A 19890-nucleotide genomic window follows, 5' to 3' on the forward strand; every position below is an offset into this window, starting at 1 on the left:
TACTAACAACTAGGGAGACTAAGATACCTTAATATTATAGGAAAGGAAGCAGGGTAGACAAAGCTTAGTCAAATGTTAGTCTAAAGTAAGGGAAGACTAAAGGAAAACTTATAGGGAAATAATATAGATAAAACCTAATGAATATTGCAACATTACTAAACATTATATAGTATAATGTTAATAAGAGCAAAGACAAGGTACAAAGGAGCTTCCTTTAAGCACTAAACCTAAAAGAACATTACATTATTACAATCTAAGAGCCCTAGCTCAACCTATATATAAAGAGACTAGCAATAGTTAAAGACCTAAGATACTACCTAATTATCCACAACTAGGGAGCCCTAAGGACATATATATATATTAGTAAGGAGATAGATACAGAAACCTAGCAGGCTATACTATAGGAGGATAGGGACCTAATATTAGTTTAAGTAGAGACATCCTAAGGTACACTCTAAGTCTACTATATATATAACCCACTACTAGACTTAAGAAGCAGTACCTAACTAAAAACCCTAGAAAGACTACCTAGAGTTATCTAGGGGAACACCTACTAAATCCTACTTAGGGATTTCAACCTCTACTATCCCCTCTAGGGCTTAGACTTTACCCTAGCTTACTACTTCCTAGTAGGAAGACTAATTAATATATTAGAGAGGGAAGAAATAGAAATTGTTACCCTAAAGGGACTAATTACTTAGGAGGCAAGAGGAAGTAGCAGCACACTAGACCTATGCTTTATATTACATTAGATTAGGAATAGGATTACAAGATATAGGATCAACTAGGAACTAGAAGAATTATTAGACTACTTCCCGGTATAGATTGAACTAAATGTCTAAGCCAATTAGGAAAGGGAACTAGAGGAGAAGCTCAACTAGAAGGGTACCTAATAGGGCAGGATTAAGGAGGAACTAGAAAGGGACCTAAAACTAGAGGAACTTTTAACAAAGTACCTACTAAGGCTAGAGGACATTAACAAAGCAGTAGAAGAACTAACAGGAATCCTAAAACAGGTAGCTAGAAAGCATACCCTAGCAAAGAAACATTCACTATACTAGCAACTATACTAGACTAGTAAATATATAAGGAAGGTTAAAGTAGCAAGGAAGGCTAGGAGGCAGTAGATACAAACCTATACCTAGGAAGCATAGGACAACTATAACAAAGCCTACTAGGAAAAGAAGATCCAGATTAAGAAAGACAAGATATAAGAATAGAGATCTATAATAGGAATAATTATAAAGAAACTAGAAGAGATATAGAGGATAGCTAAATAGGTAAGGAGACCTAAATAGGATAAGGATATACTACTACAATTCCCGGACATTATAGACTAATAAGGACAAATATAGACTACAATAGAAGGGAAAGTAAGAGCCCTAGGCCAACACTTCTTCTATAGAAAAGTATAAGCAGACCTATCAGATATAAGGGAGATAGAATAAGAGACTCTACTACTAGGCACACTAAGAGACACCTAGGTTAAACCCGAAACTATTGAAAAGATCCTAAAGAAAATTCTAGGCAATAAGGCACTAGGAGAAGACAAGATCTATAATAAACTTCTAAAAGCATATAGGAAGGGGCTAGCCCTAGTACTAGCTAATATCTTTTTATAAAGCCTAGCACTAGGACACTATCTAAGACCATTTAGGAAGTCCCTAACAGTAGTGCTAAGGAAGCCCTAGAAGGAAGACTATATACAGCTTAAGGCCTACAGACTAATAGCCCTACTTAATATAATAGGCAAGGTGCTAGAAAAAATTGTCGCTAAAAGGCTAATAACCTTTGCCGAGGAAAGGAACATCCTTCCTAAAGGCTAGATAGGAGGAAGAAAGAAGAGGTTAATACTAATAGCTATAGAACTAATTATAGAATAGATCAAGCATATCTAGTACTATAGTTAAAACTAGGTAGTAACCCTCCTCTCCCTTAATATCTTAGGAGCCTTTAACAATGTCTCCTATAAAAGGCTCCTATATATACTTAAACAGAAAGCTATACTAAACTGGATAGTCCAATTCATCTAGTCCTTCCTATAGGAAAGATTAATACAGCTTATTCTAGGCAAATTCAAATCAGACCTAATGCTAACTAAAAAGGGAATCCCCTAAGGATCAACACTCTCCCTAATCCTCTTCCTTATCTTTATAGTAGACCTACTCCTACTCCTAGAATTAAAAAATATATTAGCATTAGGGTTTGTAGATAATACGAATATCCTAGCCTAGTCTAAGACAACAGAAACTAACTACAAGATCCTAGAAGAGAAGCACTAGGAGTATAAAAAATAGGTAAGGAGGTATAGAGCAAAATTCGCCCTAGAAAAGTACTAACTTATCTACTTTAGTAAGGCTAAATCAACCTACAATATAAAGCAATCAATTACTATCTAAGGCTTTGAAACCTAATTATTAGCAGAGCTTAGGGTACTAGGGATCTAGCTAGATCTAAAACTGAATTAGGGACTACAAGTAAAGAAGGCAAAGCAGAGGGCAGATGCTAATATACAGTCTATTAATAGGCTTATAGCCTCTATATAGGGGGCTACATTCGAGAAAGCTAAAGTTATATACAAAGCAATTGTCAAACTAGCAATGCTATATAGAGCACAGATATAGACAGCCTAGGAGAAAACACTAAAGAGGATTAAACAACCAGTTAGCAGGTCCTAAACCTAAAGCCTAAAGAAAATCCTAGGAGTATACAAAACTATACTAATAAGGGTAGTAGAAATAGAATTAGGGATCCTACTAGTTAAACAATACTTTAAGGGACTAAGACACTAATATGCAGCAAAGATAATAGAATACCTAGCCTAATAGACTATCTAAAAGGCACTAGACAAGATAAAAGCCTAGTGCATTAGGACTAGGAGGCGAGACAGACTATAAATAACTCCCTAAAAAGTCAAAGACCTAGAGCAATATAGAGTCTTAATAAGAGAAATACTAGAGAAAGAGCTTTAGGGACCAAATATAAGGCTAAAGGAAGACAAACCAAAGGGAGAGAAACAAAGCTTAGCAGAATCAATTACTAGATACCTATAGGAGCAGGAATAGAACAAAACACAAGTTAGACTAGGAACCCTAAAGGCACTAATCAAATTTGGTTAATACAACTACTAGCTCTATAAGGACCTAAACAGGGCCGAGGTAAGCCTAGCTATCCAAATCAGATCTAAATATATTAGATTTAGATCTTACCTATTTAGAAGAAACGTCCTAGGAATTAAAAGCAGGGCTTGCTAATATAGCTACTAATCTTAGAACCCTAAGTATATACTGCTAGTCTACCCTTAATAGTTAGAAGGCAGAAGTAATTAGAGACTAAAAGCAATAGAAAGGGAATACGATAAGCTAATCTAGAGCAAAGAAGACCTAAAGAGGATAGTAAAGTGGATTATTAAATAGGGATTTATATAACAATTCGCACTAGTAAGGGAAACTAAGGAGTAGATAAGAAGGAGGGAAGAAGAGGGGGAAAGAAGGGCAAGGTAGTAGGCAAGGTAGTTAGAGAGTAACAACTATAATACTAGTGCACCCTAAAGGAAGGAGAACAAGAAAACAAGGAAGATTAATACTTATAAATAGGACAGGAGGGAGGTTTTTACTAACTAAGTTGGTTTCCTACCTAAAACAATACATAGAAATAGACCTATATAGGCCGAAAGGCACTATAATAGGCGAATGAAATATCTATCTATCTATATACTATCGTAAAATGTATAACCCGCTAAAGAGACATTTGCGAGAACTTGTGTATATATAAAGTTATATATTAAATGCTATCTAATAGAATGGCAGGTTATAGTGTATATAGTCGCTTCCTACTGTTTGTCGTCAGACGCTCCGCTGGAGCCGGTTCCTTGGCAGAACCTGAGGCATCCACGGAGCTTCTGAAAGGAGACAGACTTTGCCGAGTGAACCGAAGCTGACCCATGCCAAAGAAGTTCCTGGCATGAATGCGGACAATCAGAACCAACCCCCATCGTCGACCTCGCTCTCGTCTTCGAGATGGGACCTTTGGCTTTCCAGGGGCGAGCAGGACCTCGACTTCCTGGACAGTATGGCGGCCAGTCTGAGATGTAGCGTGCTCCGTCAAACACGCAGTGTAAGACGAGGAAGCGCTTCCGTTTCGTTCCGTCACCACTCCGTGAATGCTGCGGCAGTAAACAAGGCGTCTGCTGTGCGAATACTGGAAGTTGGGCCACGCGATGGTTTACAGAACATCAAAGCACAAGTCCCTACGCAAACGAAAGTTGAGCTGATCCGTCGCCTTGCACATACTGGGCTTCGAAATATCGAAGCCACTTCCTTTGTGTCACCCAAATGGATCCCACAATTAGCTGACAGCCAGGAAGTCCTCCAAGCGGCCCAAGCGATCGGAGAGCCCCTGGGGGTCTGGCTACCTGTGCTGACTCCCAACATGAAAGGTCTGGAACGAGCAGTACAGAACCAGGCAAGGGAGGTGGTTGTCTTCGCATCGGCGTCAGAAGGCTTCAGCTGGAAGAACACCAACTGCTCAATTGAAGATGCTCTCCAAAGGGCCGAAGAAATCGTAAAGGCGGCGAAAGCTCATGGCATTCGAGCACGTGGCGTGGTATCTTGCGTCGTTGCTTGCCCTTATGATGGTCCCACAGATCCGAAGCAAGTCCTGGATGTCGCAAAGCGTTTCCTAGAGATGGGCTGCTATGAGGTTGGCCTTGGCGAAACGATTGGCGTGGCCACGCCGCATGATATCGAGGAGCTGCTTCGTGTGCTGCTCGCTGAGATCCCAGCAGAAAAGCTTGCTGGTCACTATCACGACACGTATGGCCAAGCCATCGCCAACGTGGTCAAGTCGTACGAAATGGGACTTCGAGCATTCGACAGCAGCGTCGCCGGACTTGGAGGATGCCCCTACGCGAAAGGTGCGAAGGGAAATCTGTCGACAGAAGACATGGTATACACCTTCGAGAAAGCTGGAATCCCCACAGGAATCGACTTGCAGCAATTGTCAGAAATCGGCGACTGGATCTCGAAAGAAATCGGCATCCCCAACAATAGCAGGGCAGGATCGGCTGTGGTCGCAAAGAGCCAATCCAAGGAAAACACTGCCGTTTCCAAACAGGAAAACCACGTCGTCAAGAGTCCCGAGTGGTCCTTGCTCCGGGACGCCGGGGACTACAAGGTGCAAAGGGCCGACCATGCTGTCAGAATCACGTTGACCAGGGCGAAGAATGGTACTGCTCTGACGAACGACATGGTGGAAGGAATCACAAGAACATTCAAGGATCTCGCCAGCGACCCGACAGTTTTCCACATCATTTTGGATGCCGAGGGCAAATACTTCTGCACAGGCATGGACCTGAGTGGCGGTGGAGCAAGTGCTTCAAATGATCCCGCTGAGAAGTCAGAATACTACGGCAAAGTCGAAGCACTGTACGAGGCAATCGACCATGCACCACAAACCACGATTGCTGTGGTGGATGGTCCATCGTATGGGGGAGGTGTTGGCTTAGCCTTTGTCTGCGATGTCCGTCTCCTCTCCTCGAATGCCCGCTTTACGATGACCGAAATCCAACTCGGTCTGTCTCCCGCAATCATCTCGAAATACATGATTCGGGAATGGGGCATCCCATTCCTGCGCGAAGCAATGCTGGCTGGGCGAGAAGTCAAGCCCGACGAACTGCACAGAATTGGAGTCGTTCATGGCACGGCCTCGAGCTCGCAAGACCTGCAGGAATTGACCTCCCGATATCTTCGGGATTTGAGGAAATGTGCGCCTCGGTCTGCAGCAGCGTGTAAGCAGCTTGTCAGACTGGGATGGAGAGATCCTGGCGGAGCAGAGCAGCAACACTTCGTGACCAAAGTGTTTGCAGGCATGATGCAGCCGGGCTCGGAGGGTGAGCATGGTCTTGCACAGTTTCGGCAGAAGATCAAGAGTGTCGATTGGGGCCAATTTCATGCGATGAAGAGCATCAAAACGGCTGCATCGTGAAGCACTAGGTCTGTTATGAAGTTCTGATTGTAGATGATTATATAGAGGAGGAAGGTTAATTGCAGAGGTAGCCGTTCCTCCATTAGTTAGCTAGCCCCTTGACTGCTTCCTCCTTGTTCCGTGGACCGTAACAAGGTCTTTCACTGGGAAGCATACCAAGCAACTCCGCATCAGAAGTGGTCGGTGGCATATTCTAGAGCTCAATAGGTACCTGCGCTAGAGCCAACCGTTCCTCAACCCCGCCATCAATCAATACCTGGAGGCCTAAGGGTTGCAGTGCCGTATAGTCTACACTACAATCACTGCTCTACAATCGACCCTTGTGTAGCGCGTTCCGGAGAGAGTTCTATCATGGCCAAGTACAATCCAGCGGACTTCACAAAGCTATACATCAATGGCGAATATGTCAATTCGTCATCGGGAAAGACGTATGCTTTGAAGAACCCAAAGAACAATTCCGAGGTCTGCAATGCAGTGCCGATTGCCAACGACGAAGATGTCGAACGAGCTGTGATTGCTGCTGAGGCTGCTTTCAAAGGAGAATGGAGCAAATTCACAGCCTTACACCGAACAGAGTGCCTTCATAGGTTGGCTGCGCTTATGGAAGAGGAGATCGTGCCCATCCTCAGCCTCGACAGCTTGACAAGTGGCAACCCCACCAGCATCATTCCCACTCGGGAGAAGACGTATATCAAAAATTGTATCTTGTACTTCAGTGGCTGGACAGACAAGCAAGCAGGCGATTTCTTCCCGGACGACGATGGCTTCACCAAGATTGTGACACACGAGCCACACTTGAATGTAACTGATGTATTCGAGAGAGACTATCTACGAGAAAGTCGGAAGAAGAAGTGCGGCAGTTGCAGCCTGAGGCATTATGCACGTAATACTATACTATACACACTCTTCAAGTCACCCCCTTATCGCGTGCATACAGCCAAACAAAGCAAACAAGGGGTTTAAATAGACAGTAGTTAAACTAGACAATAAGCATGTCTTCTATCTATTTAATACTTAGTAGCAGGCTAAGCGGCGCCTTTAATAGCGGCCTTATAATCTACTAAGTTTAACTATTTAACGAAGCGAGCGTGCTTAAGCTTATTAAGCGGCTTAGTAAAGCTATTAGCAATCTAATCGTAAGTGCTAATCTAGGTAACGGTTATAGTACCGTTAGCGATCTTCTTACGGATATAGTATACTCGAGTATCTATATGTTTAGTGCGGCTATTAATACTCGTCGACTAAGTAATAGCAATAGCGGACTAATTGTCCTCGTATAGCGTAATAGGCTTAATAGTGCCCTTATAACCAATCTCCTCTAACAACCGAGCTAGAGTAACGGCTTCCTTAGCGCCGGTTATTAATTGAATATACTTAGCTTCTATAGAAGACAGAGTAACTAGCGTCTAGCGACCTAACTTGTGTAATAACAGCCCGCTAGCTAGAGTAAAGTAGAAGCCGCTAGTAGAGCGGCGAGTAACCGGGTTATTAGCCTATAAGGCATCGTAGTAACTAGCGAGATTAAGCTTATTATCGCTCTACGTGCCTTAGAAGCGCATGCCGCGGCTAAGAGTGCTAACTAGGTACTTAATAAGCTATAGGAGCGCGTAATAGTGTTCCTTAGTTAGATTAGCGACAAAGCGTAATAACAAACCGGCGGTATAATAAGCGTCCGGTCGAGTAATTATTGCCGGCTATAGAGCCTCGCTAATGCCCTCTTAGTACTTAGTCTTGAAGGTAGCACTAGCTATATAGGTCTTAGGCGTACGCTAAATAGCCGACTTGATATAGCGTAGAGCTATTAGAGTAGTAGGAGCTATACGGCCCTATATACCGTACTTCTTACTAAGCCGGTTTAGATAGGCGTCCTATACTATATAGATAGTACGGTCCTTGCGATTGCGAATAATGCGCATACCGAGATAGTAGTAAAGGTTACTAAGTTCTCGCATATTAAAGCGATCCTTTAGCAGTTAAGCGACTGCCTATAAAGCAGCTATTAAGTGTGCAATAATAATTATATTATCTACGTAAATGACGATAATTGAGTTGCTAAGCGTGTGTTTAAACACATGTACGTCGCTTATTATAGGGATAAAATTAAGGCTCTTCAAGTACTTACGGAGCTCTTCGTGCTGTAGTATAGGCAACTGCTTTAAGCTATATAGAGCCTTTAGTAATAGGCAAACCATGCCCTTGCTACTACAGTCTTCAAAGCCGTATAGTTGTTTAACGTAGATCTTGTGCTTGTCGCTAATTATAGCGTTTAAGAAGGCAGTAAGAATATTAAACTGCTAAGCTTCTAGGTTATAATAAGCAATAAGGGCGAACAGGGCTCGAAGAGTTAGTAGCTCAGCAATAGCGGTATAAGTCTTATTATAATCCTTACCCTTAACTTAAGTAAAGCCCTTTACAACCTAACGGGCCTTAAAACGGCTAATCTTGCTATTAGCATTACGCTTAATAGTAAACACCTATCTACTACGGACAACCTTGCGGCCTACAGGTACTTCTTGCTTAGCAACGTAGACCTAGGTTGCGTTGTCGATAAGTGACTTGTATTTAGCCTTATAGGCCTCTTTCTATTGTAGCTAGTATAGTAATTCCTTAGTAGCCTTAAAGCTCTTTAGAATAGGAATATCGTTAGCAGGATTATCGGCCTGTTTAGCGATATAATAGGCAGCTATAAAGCCCTTTACATAGGCTATTAGTATATTAGCTAGGTTACGGCGCGTTAATCGATTAACGCTAGCATCGGCTAGATAGCTACGCAATAGCTCTCGTGCTAACTTGTTGCTTCGAGTAGTACGTATTAAACGAGCGCCTGCGGTATTTAGTCGCTCAAACTCTAGCAACTAGCTAGGCTCGCCCTTCTTAGCATTTAGATTAAATAGTGTCTCTTCCTTAGCAGATTGGAAGCTATCTTCCTCGCTTAATAGTTGAATGTTAGGCATATCGTCTTCCGTTAGTAGTAGGTTAACTACCTTATCTACTAGCGGTATATTAAGTTGCTCTATAGGGACCTCTTATTAAGCTAGAAGTTGCTAAATAACACTAGCTACTTCTGTAGCCTTCGGTGCCTTACTCGTTGTCGTATTAAACAAGGCTAGCATAACTAACTTAATAGTTATAAACCGGCTCTTAGACGGGTTGTTAGGATTGGTATATAGCTTAACGCCCTCCGGAAGCGACAACTTGTCGTCTCCTAACTTAATAAATTAGACATCCTTCGAGGTAACAACCTTGTGCTCGTTAGGCAAGTAGATTGTGTGTTTACCTAAGTCTACGGAGTCCTTCGCATAGCTAACTAGCTTGCCGAGCTTGCCGCGAGCGTTAAACTTCTTGCTACGAGCTATACTATAGTCGTAGACAATAGCTATATAGCTATAGGCGCGCAGGTATCGAATATGTAGCTGCTTACGTAACTAGCCGAGTTCCTTAGCAACTACTATATAAGGGCTATCTCTATCGAGGGCCTAGCTTAGTGTGATATTAATAACCTGTATAGCGGTAGTAACAGCCTACGGCTACAGAGCCTTTAGAAGGTTAGTATGCAATATTATCTTTCGAGCCGTAGTACAAACGATATAATTGCTAACCTTAGCTAGGCTATTTTAAGTCGAAGAATAAGGCGCCGTAACCTGCAGTACAATACTATAATCGCGAGCCTAGCTTAATAGCTAATTTCCGCCGTACTTACCCTCTCTATCGAGGCGGTAAATAGGGATTAAATAGCTAGTCTGTATACGGACGTATACACGATAATCCTTAATAGCTACTACAGCTCCTAACTTTAAGCTGCTTGAGTATTCGTAGCGATAAGCTAACTTAGCGCATATAAACAGCGTAAAGTAGCGTTCCTTGCAAAGACTAGGGTTAGTAATACAGACTACGTCAATATAGACAATGTAGTAGATCGTAGATAGCCGTATTCGAGGCAGTCGGCTATACTCCTTATAAGCTATTGCTATGCGGTAGGCAATGTAGTTATAGAATGCTTTCTTGTCGCTAGTAATAATAATATAGCCTTTAGCCTCTAGACGTAACAGCTTAGTATAGTAGATATAGCTAAGACGTAGATGCTACTCTTCTATAGTGCCTGTTAGCACCCCCTTCTTTAATAGAAACGCAATAACCTAGCTATTAGGACTAGAGGTAGGTATGTAAAGGAAAGGAAGGCTATCCTTACGGTAGGTCTAAGCGATAGTAATCTTATTGCCTCTAGCATCGTATGTAAATAACACTCGCTTGTTATTGCGGTAAAAACAGCCCTTGTCGGCAAGCTTCTTAGTAGACAGCAAATTAGCTACTAGACTAGGCATATAGAGTGTCTCTAACAACCGCAGTGTGCTTATACTAAGCTTATTAACAACCTTAGTATAGGCTATACTAATTAACGTAGTATGCTTAGTATTGCTACTAAAGCGTACCGGCACGTTACAACCTTCGTATTCGATAAGAAGTGCTAGATCGTTAACTATATATATACTAGTACCTAAGTCTACGACCTAATTAGTAGTACGAGTAGCAGCTGTAAGCGCAGTTGTAGCTATATTACTAATAGTAACAGCATTGAATAAGTAGTGTCGCTAATCTAACAGAGGTATCCGTACGAGGATTGTTATAGGCAAACAGGCCTTATAGAGTTGCCGGAGGTAGCAATTGTTGCCAAGCAGTTAGTCTACGCTACTGCTACTATACTCCCTTCTTCTTAGCCTTTTGCTGCTTACGGCGCAGTCGGTCTTCCTCCTCCAGATAAGGGTACTTGTTATAATAGCGGTCGGAAGGATGCGAGCCTTAATAGCAAGCGCACTTCCTACGGTTAGATTAGTTTTAGTTGCTTCTACCGCGACCTCGACCGTTGTTATTGTTTCTACGGCCACTACGGCCGCTACGGTTTAAGTCGCTTCGAGGCGTATTGCTACTATTGTTACCGCTAGCAGGCAACGATTGCTGCGGCTTCTATAGACTATAGTATCTACTATACTAAGCCTAGTTAACTTATGCGACATTCTCGTTAAGCAACGCGCTAATAATATTGTCTAGTATGTTGCCGTTAACCGTAAAGTTAGCGGCTCGCATTTGTTTACGTCGCATCTGCGTAAACGCCTCGTAGAACAGGCTAATTAGTATAATAAAGAAGTAGATAGCTTAATAGTCGCTAATCTTTAATTTAGTATTGCTTAACGTACCTAACTTCTTCTTATAATCGTTGTAGAACTTCTTAACGTCCTTGCCCTCGTACCGGAGGGTAGAATATTCCTAGAATAATATAAACTTAGTAGACCTACTATTACTAGTATACTTCTTCTTAAGGAAGTCCTATACTTCCTAGGATATAGACAGGCTAAGTAGTAATTGTTAAATATTACTAACACAATTAGCAAAGATCTAGGTACGCGCTAACTAGTCCTTTGCCTCCTATTTATCTTAGCGGTCTTTAAATTCTTCCTATGTTTTAGTAGATAACAACTTAAACTTAGGCTTTAGGCGGATCCCTTAGATATAGCGCTATACCTATATGCCTTTAAGGGCACCCTTAGCGGCATAGGCCTATGCTAGATAATTCTCCTTATTCTTTAGCTTAGGGATATTGCTTATATAAGCGTTAGAAGTTGTAGAGGGAGCTATTATAGATAGCGACGGCGATGTTAATATAGAAAGAGACTATAGACTTGTCTTAAGAGGCCGCCGATAGGCGCGCCTAAGTTGTATTCGTATAGCGGACAGCTAACACTATTATAAGAAGCTCGAGTCTAGTATATGCTAGAACCCTCGAGTAGTAGCGACGGCGGCGATAATAAGGTGTTAGCGGCGGCGCGCGAATTTTTTCTAGTAACAATACTAGCTACGTAGTAGTCGGTAGAGTTGTAATTAGAACGTAGAATGCGTGTTAGAAACGCAGAGGGCTTATAACCACTTGAATGTAACTAATATATCTATAATATAACAACTTAACAAAAGTTGGGGCCCCTTTAGGCTTAGTGCGGCTCAAAACGACCGAAAAGCCGACTCTAATTAGTCGGCGGCGAGGAACTTTAAAATTTCTCGATTCTCGAGCGGTCCGGAGGGCGTAGGAGTCGCGGTATCGACTATAACGCTCCGGCGCCGCGATAGTAGTGTTTCCGAGGCCGTCTCCGTCGTTTACGCCTAATCCGGCGGCGTTTTTTGCTCGAGGCGGTATCGTTTACGCCTAATCCGGCGGTATTTGCTCGGAGCGGTAGGCTCGAAAGGCTTATCCTACGCGTTCCGGATAGTACTACTCGCTATAGGCGTTTTATAGGGTACTTATAGTAGGCGTTAGATAAGGTACTCGCTATAAATAGTTCGAATCCTATTTAACTATAGGCGTTTTAGATAGTATTTGCTATAAGCGTTTCGGATAGGACTATTCGCTATAGCTATCTCGGACAGTTACCGCTATAAGCGTTTCGAATATTACTACTCGCTATAAGCGTTTTTAGTAGTATTTACTATAAGCGTTTCGGATTAGACTTGCTATAAGTATTCTAAATAGGACTTACTATAGGTATTTTAGATAGTACTACTTGCTATAAGCGTTCTTAATAGTACTTGCTATTTGCGTTCCGAATTAGACTTACTATACGCGTTCCGGATAAGACTTAGTATAAGCGTTTCGGATTAGAATTGCTATATAGCGCGTTCTAAATAAAACTTAGTATAGGCGTTATAGACAGTAGTACTAACTGTTAGCGCTCCGGATTAGAGTTATTAGACTTACTATACGCGTTCTGAATAGTACTTAGTATTATAAGCGTTCTGAATTAGACCTATTATAGGCGTTATAGATAATAGTTAGCTTATCCTACGCGTTCCGGATAGTACTACTCGCTATAGATATTCTATAGAGTACTCGCTATAGGCGTTATATAGGGTACTCGCTATAGATAGTTCGAATGCTATTTAACTATAGGCGTTTTAGATAGTATTTGCTATAAGCGTTCCGGATAGTACTACTCGCTATAGGCCTTCCGGATAGTACTTCGTATAAGTATTTAGTTTCGGATTAGACTTAGACTTACTTTATACATTCCGGACAAGACTTTCTGTAGGCGTTTCGGATTAGATTATTAGACTTGCTATATGCGTTCCGGTTTATATAGGACGAACTATACTAAGCGTTTAAAATAAGGCTTGTCCTACGCGTTCCGGATAGTACTACTCGCTATAGATATCTTAGATAGTTACCGCTATAGGCGTTTCGAATATTACTACTCGCTATAGGCGTTTTTAGTAGTATTCACTATAAGCGTTTCGGATATAACTTGCTATAAGTATTCTAAATAGTACTTACTATAGGTATACCGTATTTTAGAAAGTACTACTTACTATAAGCGTTCGTAATAGTACTTACTATTACCGTTCTAAATTAGACCTACTATACGCGTTCCGGATAGTACTTACTCTACGCGTTTCGGATAAGACTTAGTATAGGCGTTTCGGATTAGAATTGCTATATAGCGCGTTCTAAATAGAACTTGGTATAAGCGTTATAGATAGTAGTACTAACTATTAGCGCTCCGGATTAGACTTGCTATACGCGTTCCGAATAGTACTTACTAAGTTACTATTATAAACGTTCTAAATCAGACTTTCTATAGGCGTTATAGATAGTAGTTAGCTTGTCCTACGCGTTCCGGATAGTACTACTCGCTATAGGTATTCTATAGAGTACTCGCTATAGGCGTTTTATAGGGTACTTACGGCCCCTTTAGGCTTACTACGGCTTAAAATAAGCTAAAAGCCGACTCTACTTAGCTATAGCCGAGGAACTTTAAAATTTCTTAGTTTACGAGCGGTTCGGAGATTATAGGAGTCGTAGTATATAGTTCGTAAGCGGTTCGGAGATTGTAGGAGTTATAGTATATATCGTAAGGCTACGATAGTATTATTTCCGATGCTATATCGGTCGTTTATACCTAATCCGGCGGTATTTACTCGAGGCGGTATGCTCGAAAGGCTTAGCCTACGCGTTTCGGATAGTACTACTCGCTATAGATATTCTATAGAGTACTCGCTATAGGCGTTTTATAAGGTACTCGCAGTAGGCGTTATATAAGGTACTCGCTATAAGTAGTTCGAATACTGTTTAGTAACTATAGGCGTTTTAGATAGTCTAAAATATAACAACTTAACAAAAGTTGGGGCCCCTTTAGGCTTAGTGCGGCTCAAAATGGGCTAACCGCGGCCTCTAATTAGTAGACGTAAGGAACGTTAATACCTCTACGATCCGGAAAGGCGTAGACGTCGTAGTATATACCGCGACGAGCTATAACTTCGATAGCAGTCTCGAAAAGGGCGTCTTCGTCGTATATACCTTATCCGGCGGTGTTTGCTCGCGGCGGTATTGCGCAGAGTCTATATTATAACGCGTTGCCGCCGCGATAGTAGTATTCCGGAAGGGTATATCTAACTTTTAGGCCTAATCCGGCGGTATTTGCTCGCGGCGGTATTGCGCGGTTACGCTATCTCTAATATAATAATAACTTAACAAACCGTAGGTCTACTTTAGGCTTAGTACGGCTTAAAACGATCTAAAAGCCGCCTCTAATTAGCTATATCCGAGGAACGTTAAAACTCCTTAGTTCGCGACCGGTTCGGAGGATATAGTAGTCGTAGTACGTATCGTAAGGCTTCGCCGCTATAGTAGTAGTATTTCCGATACTATATATATCTTTTACGCCCGATCCGGTAGTATTTACTCGAGGCTATATAGTCGTTTACGCCTAATCCGGGGATATTTACTCGAGGCGGTATACTCGTAAGGCTAAGCGTATCGGATATAGCTTACTATAAGTGTTCTAAATAGTACTTATTATAGGTATTTTAGATAGTACTACTTACTATAAGCGTTCTTAATAGTACTTACTGTTAGCGTTCCGAGTTAGACTTACTATACGCGTTCCGGATAAGACTTAGTATAAGCGTTTAGATTAGAATTACTATATAGCGCGTTTTAAATAAAACTTAGTATAAGCGTTATAGATAGTAGTACTAACTATTAGCGCTCCGGATTAGACTTACTATATACGTTCCGAATAGTACTTAGTATTGTAAGCGTTCTAAATTAGACTTATTCTTAGTATTATAGATATTCTATAGAGTACTCGCTATAGGCGTCCTATAGGATACTCGTAGTAGGCGTTATATAGGGTACTCGCTATAGGTAGTTCGAATACTATTTACTATAGGCGTTTTAGATAGTATTTACTATAAGCGTTCCGGATAGTACTACTCGCTATAAGCCTTCCGGATAGTACTTAATATAGGTATTTAGTTTCGGATAAGACTTGCTATATACGTTCCGGTTTATATAGGACTAACTATACTAAGCGTTTAAAATAAGGCTTATCCTACGCGTTCCGGGTAGTACTGCTCGCTATAGGTATTCTATAGAGTACTCGCTATAGGCGTTTTATAAGGTACTCGTAGTAGGCGTTATATAGGGTACTCGCTATAAGTAGTTCGAATATAGGCGTTTTAGATAGTGTTTACTATAAGCGTTCCGGATAGTACTATTTGCTATAGATACCTCGGATAGTTACCGCTATAAGCGTTTCAAATATTGCTACTCGCTATAAGCGTTTTTAGTAGTATTTACTATAAGCGTTTCGGATATAACTTGCTATAAGTATTCTAAATAGTGCTTACTATTAGTATTTTAGATAGTACTACTTGCTATAAGCGTTCTTAATAGTACTTACTATTAGCGTTCCGAGTTAGACTTACTATACGCGTTCCGGATAAGACTTAGTACATACTTGCTATAAGCGTTCTTAATAGTACTTACTATTAGCGTTCCGAATTAGACTTACTATACGCGTTTCGGATAAGACTTAGTACAAGCGTTTCGGATTAGAATTACTATATAGCGCGTTCTAAATAAAATTAAAAAATTAGTATAGGCTATAAATAGTAGTACGCTATAGGCGTTTTATAGGGTCCTATACGTTCCGGATAGTACTACTCGCTATAGATATTCTATAGAGTGCTTACTATAGGCGTTTTATAAGATACTCGTAGTAGAGGTTATATAGGTTACTCGCTATAGGTAGTTCGAATATAGGCGTTTTCGATAGTATTTACTATAAGCGTTCCGGATAGTACTACTCGCTATAGATATTCTATAGGGTACTCGCTATAGGCGTTTAATAGGGTACTCGTAGGAGGCGTTATATAAGGTACTTGCTATAAATAGTGCGAATACTATTTAACTATAGGCGTTTTAGATAGTATTTACTATAAGCGTTCCGGATAGTACTACTCGCTATAAGCCTTCCGGATAGTACTTAATAAAAGCATTTAGTTTCGGATTAGACTTAGACTTACTTTATATATTCCGGGAAAGAGTTTCTATAAGCGTTTTAGATTAGAATTACTATATAGCGCGTTCTAAATAAAACTTAGTATAGGCGTTGTAGACAGCAGTACGCTATAGATATTCTATAGAGTACTCGCTATAGGCGTTTTATAGGGTAATCGCTATAAACAGTTCGAATACTATTTACTATAGGCACTTTAGATAGTATTTACTATAAGCGTTCCAGATAGTACTACTCGCTATAAGCCTTCCGGAATCCGGATAGTACTTAATATAAGTATTTAGTTCCGGATTACACTTAGACTTACTTTATATATTTAAGATAAGACTTTCTATAAGCGTTTTAGATTAGACTTGCTATAAGCGTTCTGGATAGTACTATTTGCTATAGATATCTCGGATAGTTACCGCTATAAGCGTTTCAAATATTGCTACTCGCTATAAGCATTTTTAGTAGTATCTACTATAAGCGTTTCGGATACAACTTGCTATAAGTATTTTAAATAGTACTTACTATAGGTATTTTAGATAGTACTACTTGCTATAAGCCTAAGCGTTCTTGATAGTACTTACTATTAGCGTTCTAAATTAGACTTACTATACGCGTTCCGGATAGTACTTACTATACGCGTTTTAGATAGGACTTAGTATAAGCATTTCGGATTAGAATTGCTATATAGCGCGTTCTAAAGCGTTCCGGATAGTACTACTCGCTATAGATATCTCGGATAGTAACCGCTATAAGCGTTTCGAATACTACTACTCGCTATAACCGTTTTTAGTAGTATTTACTATAAGCGTTTCGGATATAACTTGCTATAAGTACTCTAAATAGTACTTACTATAGGTATTTTAGATAGTAGTACGCTATAGATATTCTATAGAGTACTCGCTATAGGCGTTTTATAGGGTACTCGTAGTAGGCGCTATACAGGGTACTCGCTATAAATAGTTCGTAGTAGTTAATATAAGTATTTAGTTTTAGATTAGACTTAGACTTACTTTATATATTCCGGATAAGATTTTCTATAAGCGTTTTAGATTAGACTTAGTATACGCGTTCCGGTTTATATAGGACTAACTATACTAAGCGTTTAAAATAAGGCTTATCCTACGCGTTCCGGATAGTACTACTCGCTATAGATATTCTATAGAGTGCTTACTATAGGCGTTTTATAAGGTACTCGTAGTAGGCGTTATATAAGGTACTTACTATAAACAGTTCGAAACGTTCCGGTCTATATAGAACTAACTATACTAAGCGTTTAAAATAAGGCTTATCCTACGCGTTCCGGATAGTACTACTCGCTATAGATATTCTATAGAGTACTCGCTATAGGCATTTTATAGGGTACTCGTAGTAGGCGTTATATAGGGTACTCGCTATAAACGTTTTTAGTAGTATTTACTATAACCGTTTCGGATATAACTTGCTATAAGTATTCTAAATAGTACTTACTATAGGTATTTTAGATAGTACTACTTACTATAAGCGTTCTTAATAGTACTTACTATTAGCGTTCCGAATTAGACTTTCTATACGCGTTCCGGATAGTACTTACTATACGCGTTCCGGATAGTACTTACTATACGCGTTCCGGATAGGACTTAGTATATACGTTTCGGATTAGAATTACTATATAGCGTGTTCTAAATAAAACTTAGTATAAGCGTTATAGATAGTAGTACTAACTATTAGCGCTCCCGATTAGAGTTACTATACGCGTTCTAAATAGTACTTAGTATTATAAGTATTCTAAATTAGAATTCCTATAAGTATTTCAGATTAAAATTACTTTAGGCGTTTTAGATTAGACTTACTATACGCCTTATAGATAGTACTTACTATAAGCGTTCCTACTTAGAAAGAACTATCTACTATAGATATTTCGAATAGTACTCGCTATAGGTATTCCGGATAGTAATTACTATAGGCGTATTCCGGAAGTAGTTACTTTAGATATTTTAGACTATCTTACTATAAGCGTTTCTAATAGTACTTACTATAAGCGTTTCTAAATAGTGTTTTCTAATACCTGAAGTTGTTGTTAGAAAGGCGCGCGATTTAAAAAGTGCGATTTGTAACGATTTCCGCCTTGTTGCTTAGCGCAGTACGGCAATAGCTACCGTAGAATCTTCCAGAATCTAGCTTACCCTACCCCGCTCGTCGCCTTAGCCTTTACTTATAGCTCTTCGGCCTTCACTTGTGGCTCTTCGAGCCACATAAACACTAGTTCGAGAGAGACTATCTACGAGAAAGTCGGAAGAAGAAGTGCGGCAGTTGCAGCCTGAGGCATCATGCACGTGATACCACACCATACACACTCTTCAAGTGCCACTAGGTGTCTGTGCCGCCGTCAATCCATTCAACGCTCCGGTGCCCACTATGATCTTGAAATGCATTCCAGCCCTCGCAACCGGCAACGTGATTATCGTCAAACCCTCGGAGAAAACTCCACTTGGCAGTCTGGCACTTGCTCCCTTATTTGAGAAAGCAGGAATTCCCAAAGGAGTCGTACAAGTCATCACTGGAGCAGGAGAGACAGGCGCCCTCCTAGCTAGCCACATGAGGATTCGGAAGATCAGTTTCACTGGCAGCGTACCAACGGGGAAAAAGATCCAAGAGGCGGCGGCCAAAAGCAATCTCAAACGTGTGACGCTCGAGCTCGGAGGCAAGTCGCCGGCGGTGGTCTTCGATGATGCAAATCTAGACAATGCTTTGACTTGGACTGTCAATGCGATCTTGGCAAGATCAGGCCAGGTCTGTGTAGCTGCTACTCGAGTCTACGTACAGTCGTCGATCGCGCAAGCTTTCGTCGACAAGTACAGCGAAAAGATGAAAGCCGCTGTCAGTGATCTCGGCGATTATTAGGACAACACGATCAAAATTGGCCCTCTTGTCGATTAGAGTCAATTCGAGAAGGTGAAGGCTATAGTTGAGAGAGGCAAAGAGGAAGCTTAGCTTGTAGTCGGAGGGGTTCAGCATGGCGATACCGGCTGCTACATGGAACCTACTCTCTTCTTGAACCCCAGGGCTGACGCCGACATTTACAAGAACGAGATCTTTGGGCCCGTGGCTGTCATCAAGACTTTCGAGACGGAAGAGGAGGTGCTCAAGATGGCTAACGACACCGAGTATGGGCTGATGTCTGGCGTTTTTACGAAGGATATCGGTCGTGCGCTGCGCATGGCTAAAGGTTTGGACAGTGGCGTGGTGGGCGTCAATTGTGTCAGCTATGTGAGCATATCGATGATCTTGAACTGTGTTCTTTCGTGCTGACAGACTACAGATGAATATGCAAGTACCCTTTGGAGGCCGCAAACAGAGCGGCATCGGCAGAGAGTTTGGCGAATACGCATTGCGGGCCTACACTGAGCCCAAGACGATCTTGATAAAGTGAGTCCTTGACTCACTTCCCTTTGCAAAAGATCGAGACTGACGCACAAGCAGCATGAACGCTTGAAGCTCTTCGCGTCCGTATGCGAAGTGCACAACACAAGCAAGACTCGTAAAACAGATGATTCGATTGGTCTTTAAGTGCTGTCAATGCAAGCTAGATACT

At 41.1% G+C, this 19890-nt stretch overlaps 2 protein-coding genes across 2 annotated transcripts; both read left to right on the forward strand.

Annotated features, from left to right (window-relative positions):
• Positions 1 to 3963: 3963 nt before the first annotated feature.
• On the forward strand, positions 3964 to 5985 carry MYCFIDRAFT_205161 (uncharacterized protein; the record flags this gene model as incomplete). Its single annotated transcript, XM_007932846.1, has 2 exons — positions 3964 to 4069; positions 4175 to 5985. The coding sequence occupies 2 exons, from the start codon at positions 3964 to 3966 to the stop codon at positions 5983 to 5985; spliced, it is 1917 nt and encodes a 638-aa protein (XP_007931037.1).
• A 3969-nt stretch (positions 5986 to 9954) lies between these two features.
• On the forward strand, positions 9955 to 19865 carry MYCFIDRAFT_178857 (uncharacterized protein; the record flags this gene model as incomplete). Its single annotated transcript, XM_007932847.1, has 8 exons — positions 9955 to 9959; positions 18621 to 18631; positions 18661 to 19179; positions 19236 to 19250; positions 19297 to 19592; positions 19618 to 19724; positions 19757 to 19801; positions 19829 to 19865. The coding sequence occupies 8 exons, from the start codon at positions 9955 to 9957 to the stop codon at positions 19863 to 19865; spliced, it is 1035 nt and encodes a 344-aa protein (XP_007931038.1).
• Between the last annotated feature and the right edge of the window lie 25 nt (positions 19866 to 19890).

The sequence above is a fragment of the Pseudocercospora fijiensis genome, assembly GCF_000340215.1.
Source record: "Pseudocercospora fijiensis CIRAD86 unplaced genomic scaffold MYCFIscaffold_9, whole genome shotgun sequence".
Classification (NCBI taxonomy): domain Eukaryota; kingdom Fungi; phylum Ascomycota; class Dothideomycetes; order Mycosphaerellales; family Mycosphaerellaceae; genus Pseudocercospora; species Pseudocercospora fijiensis.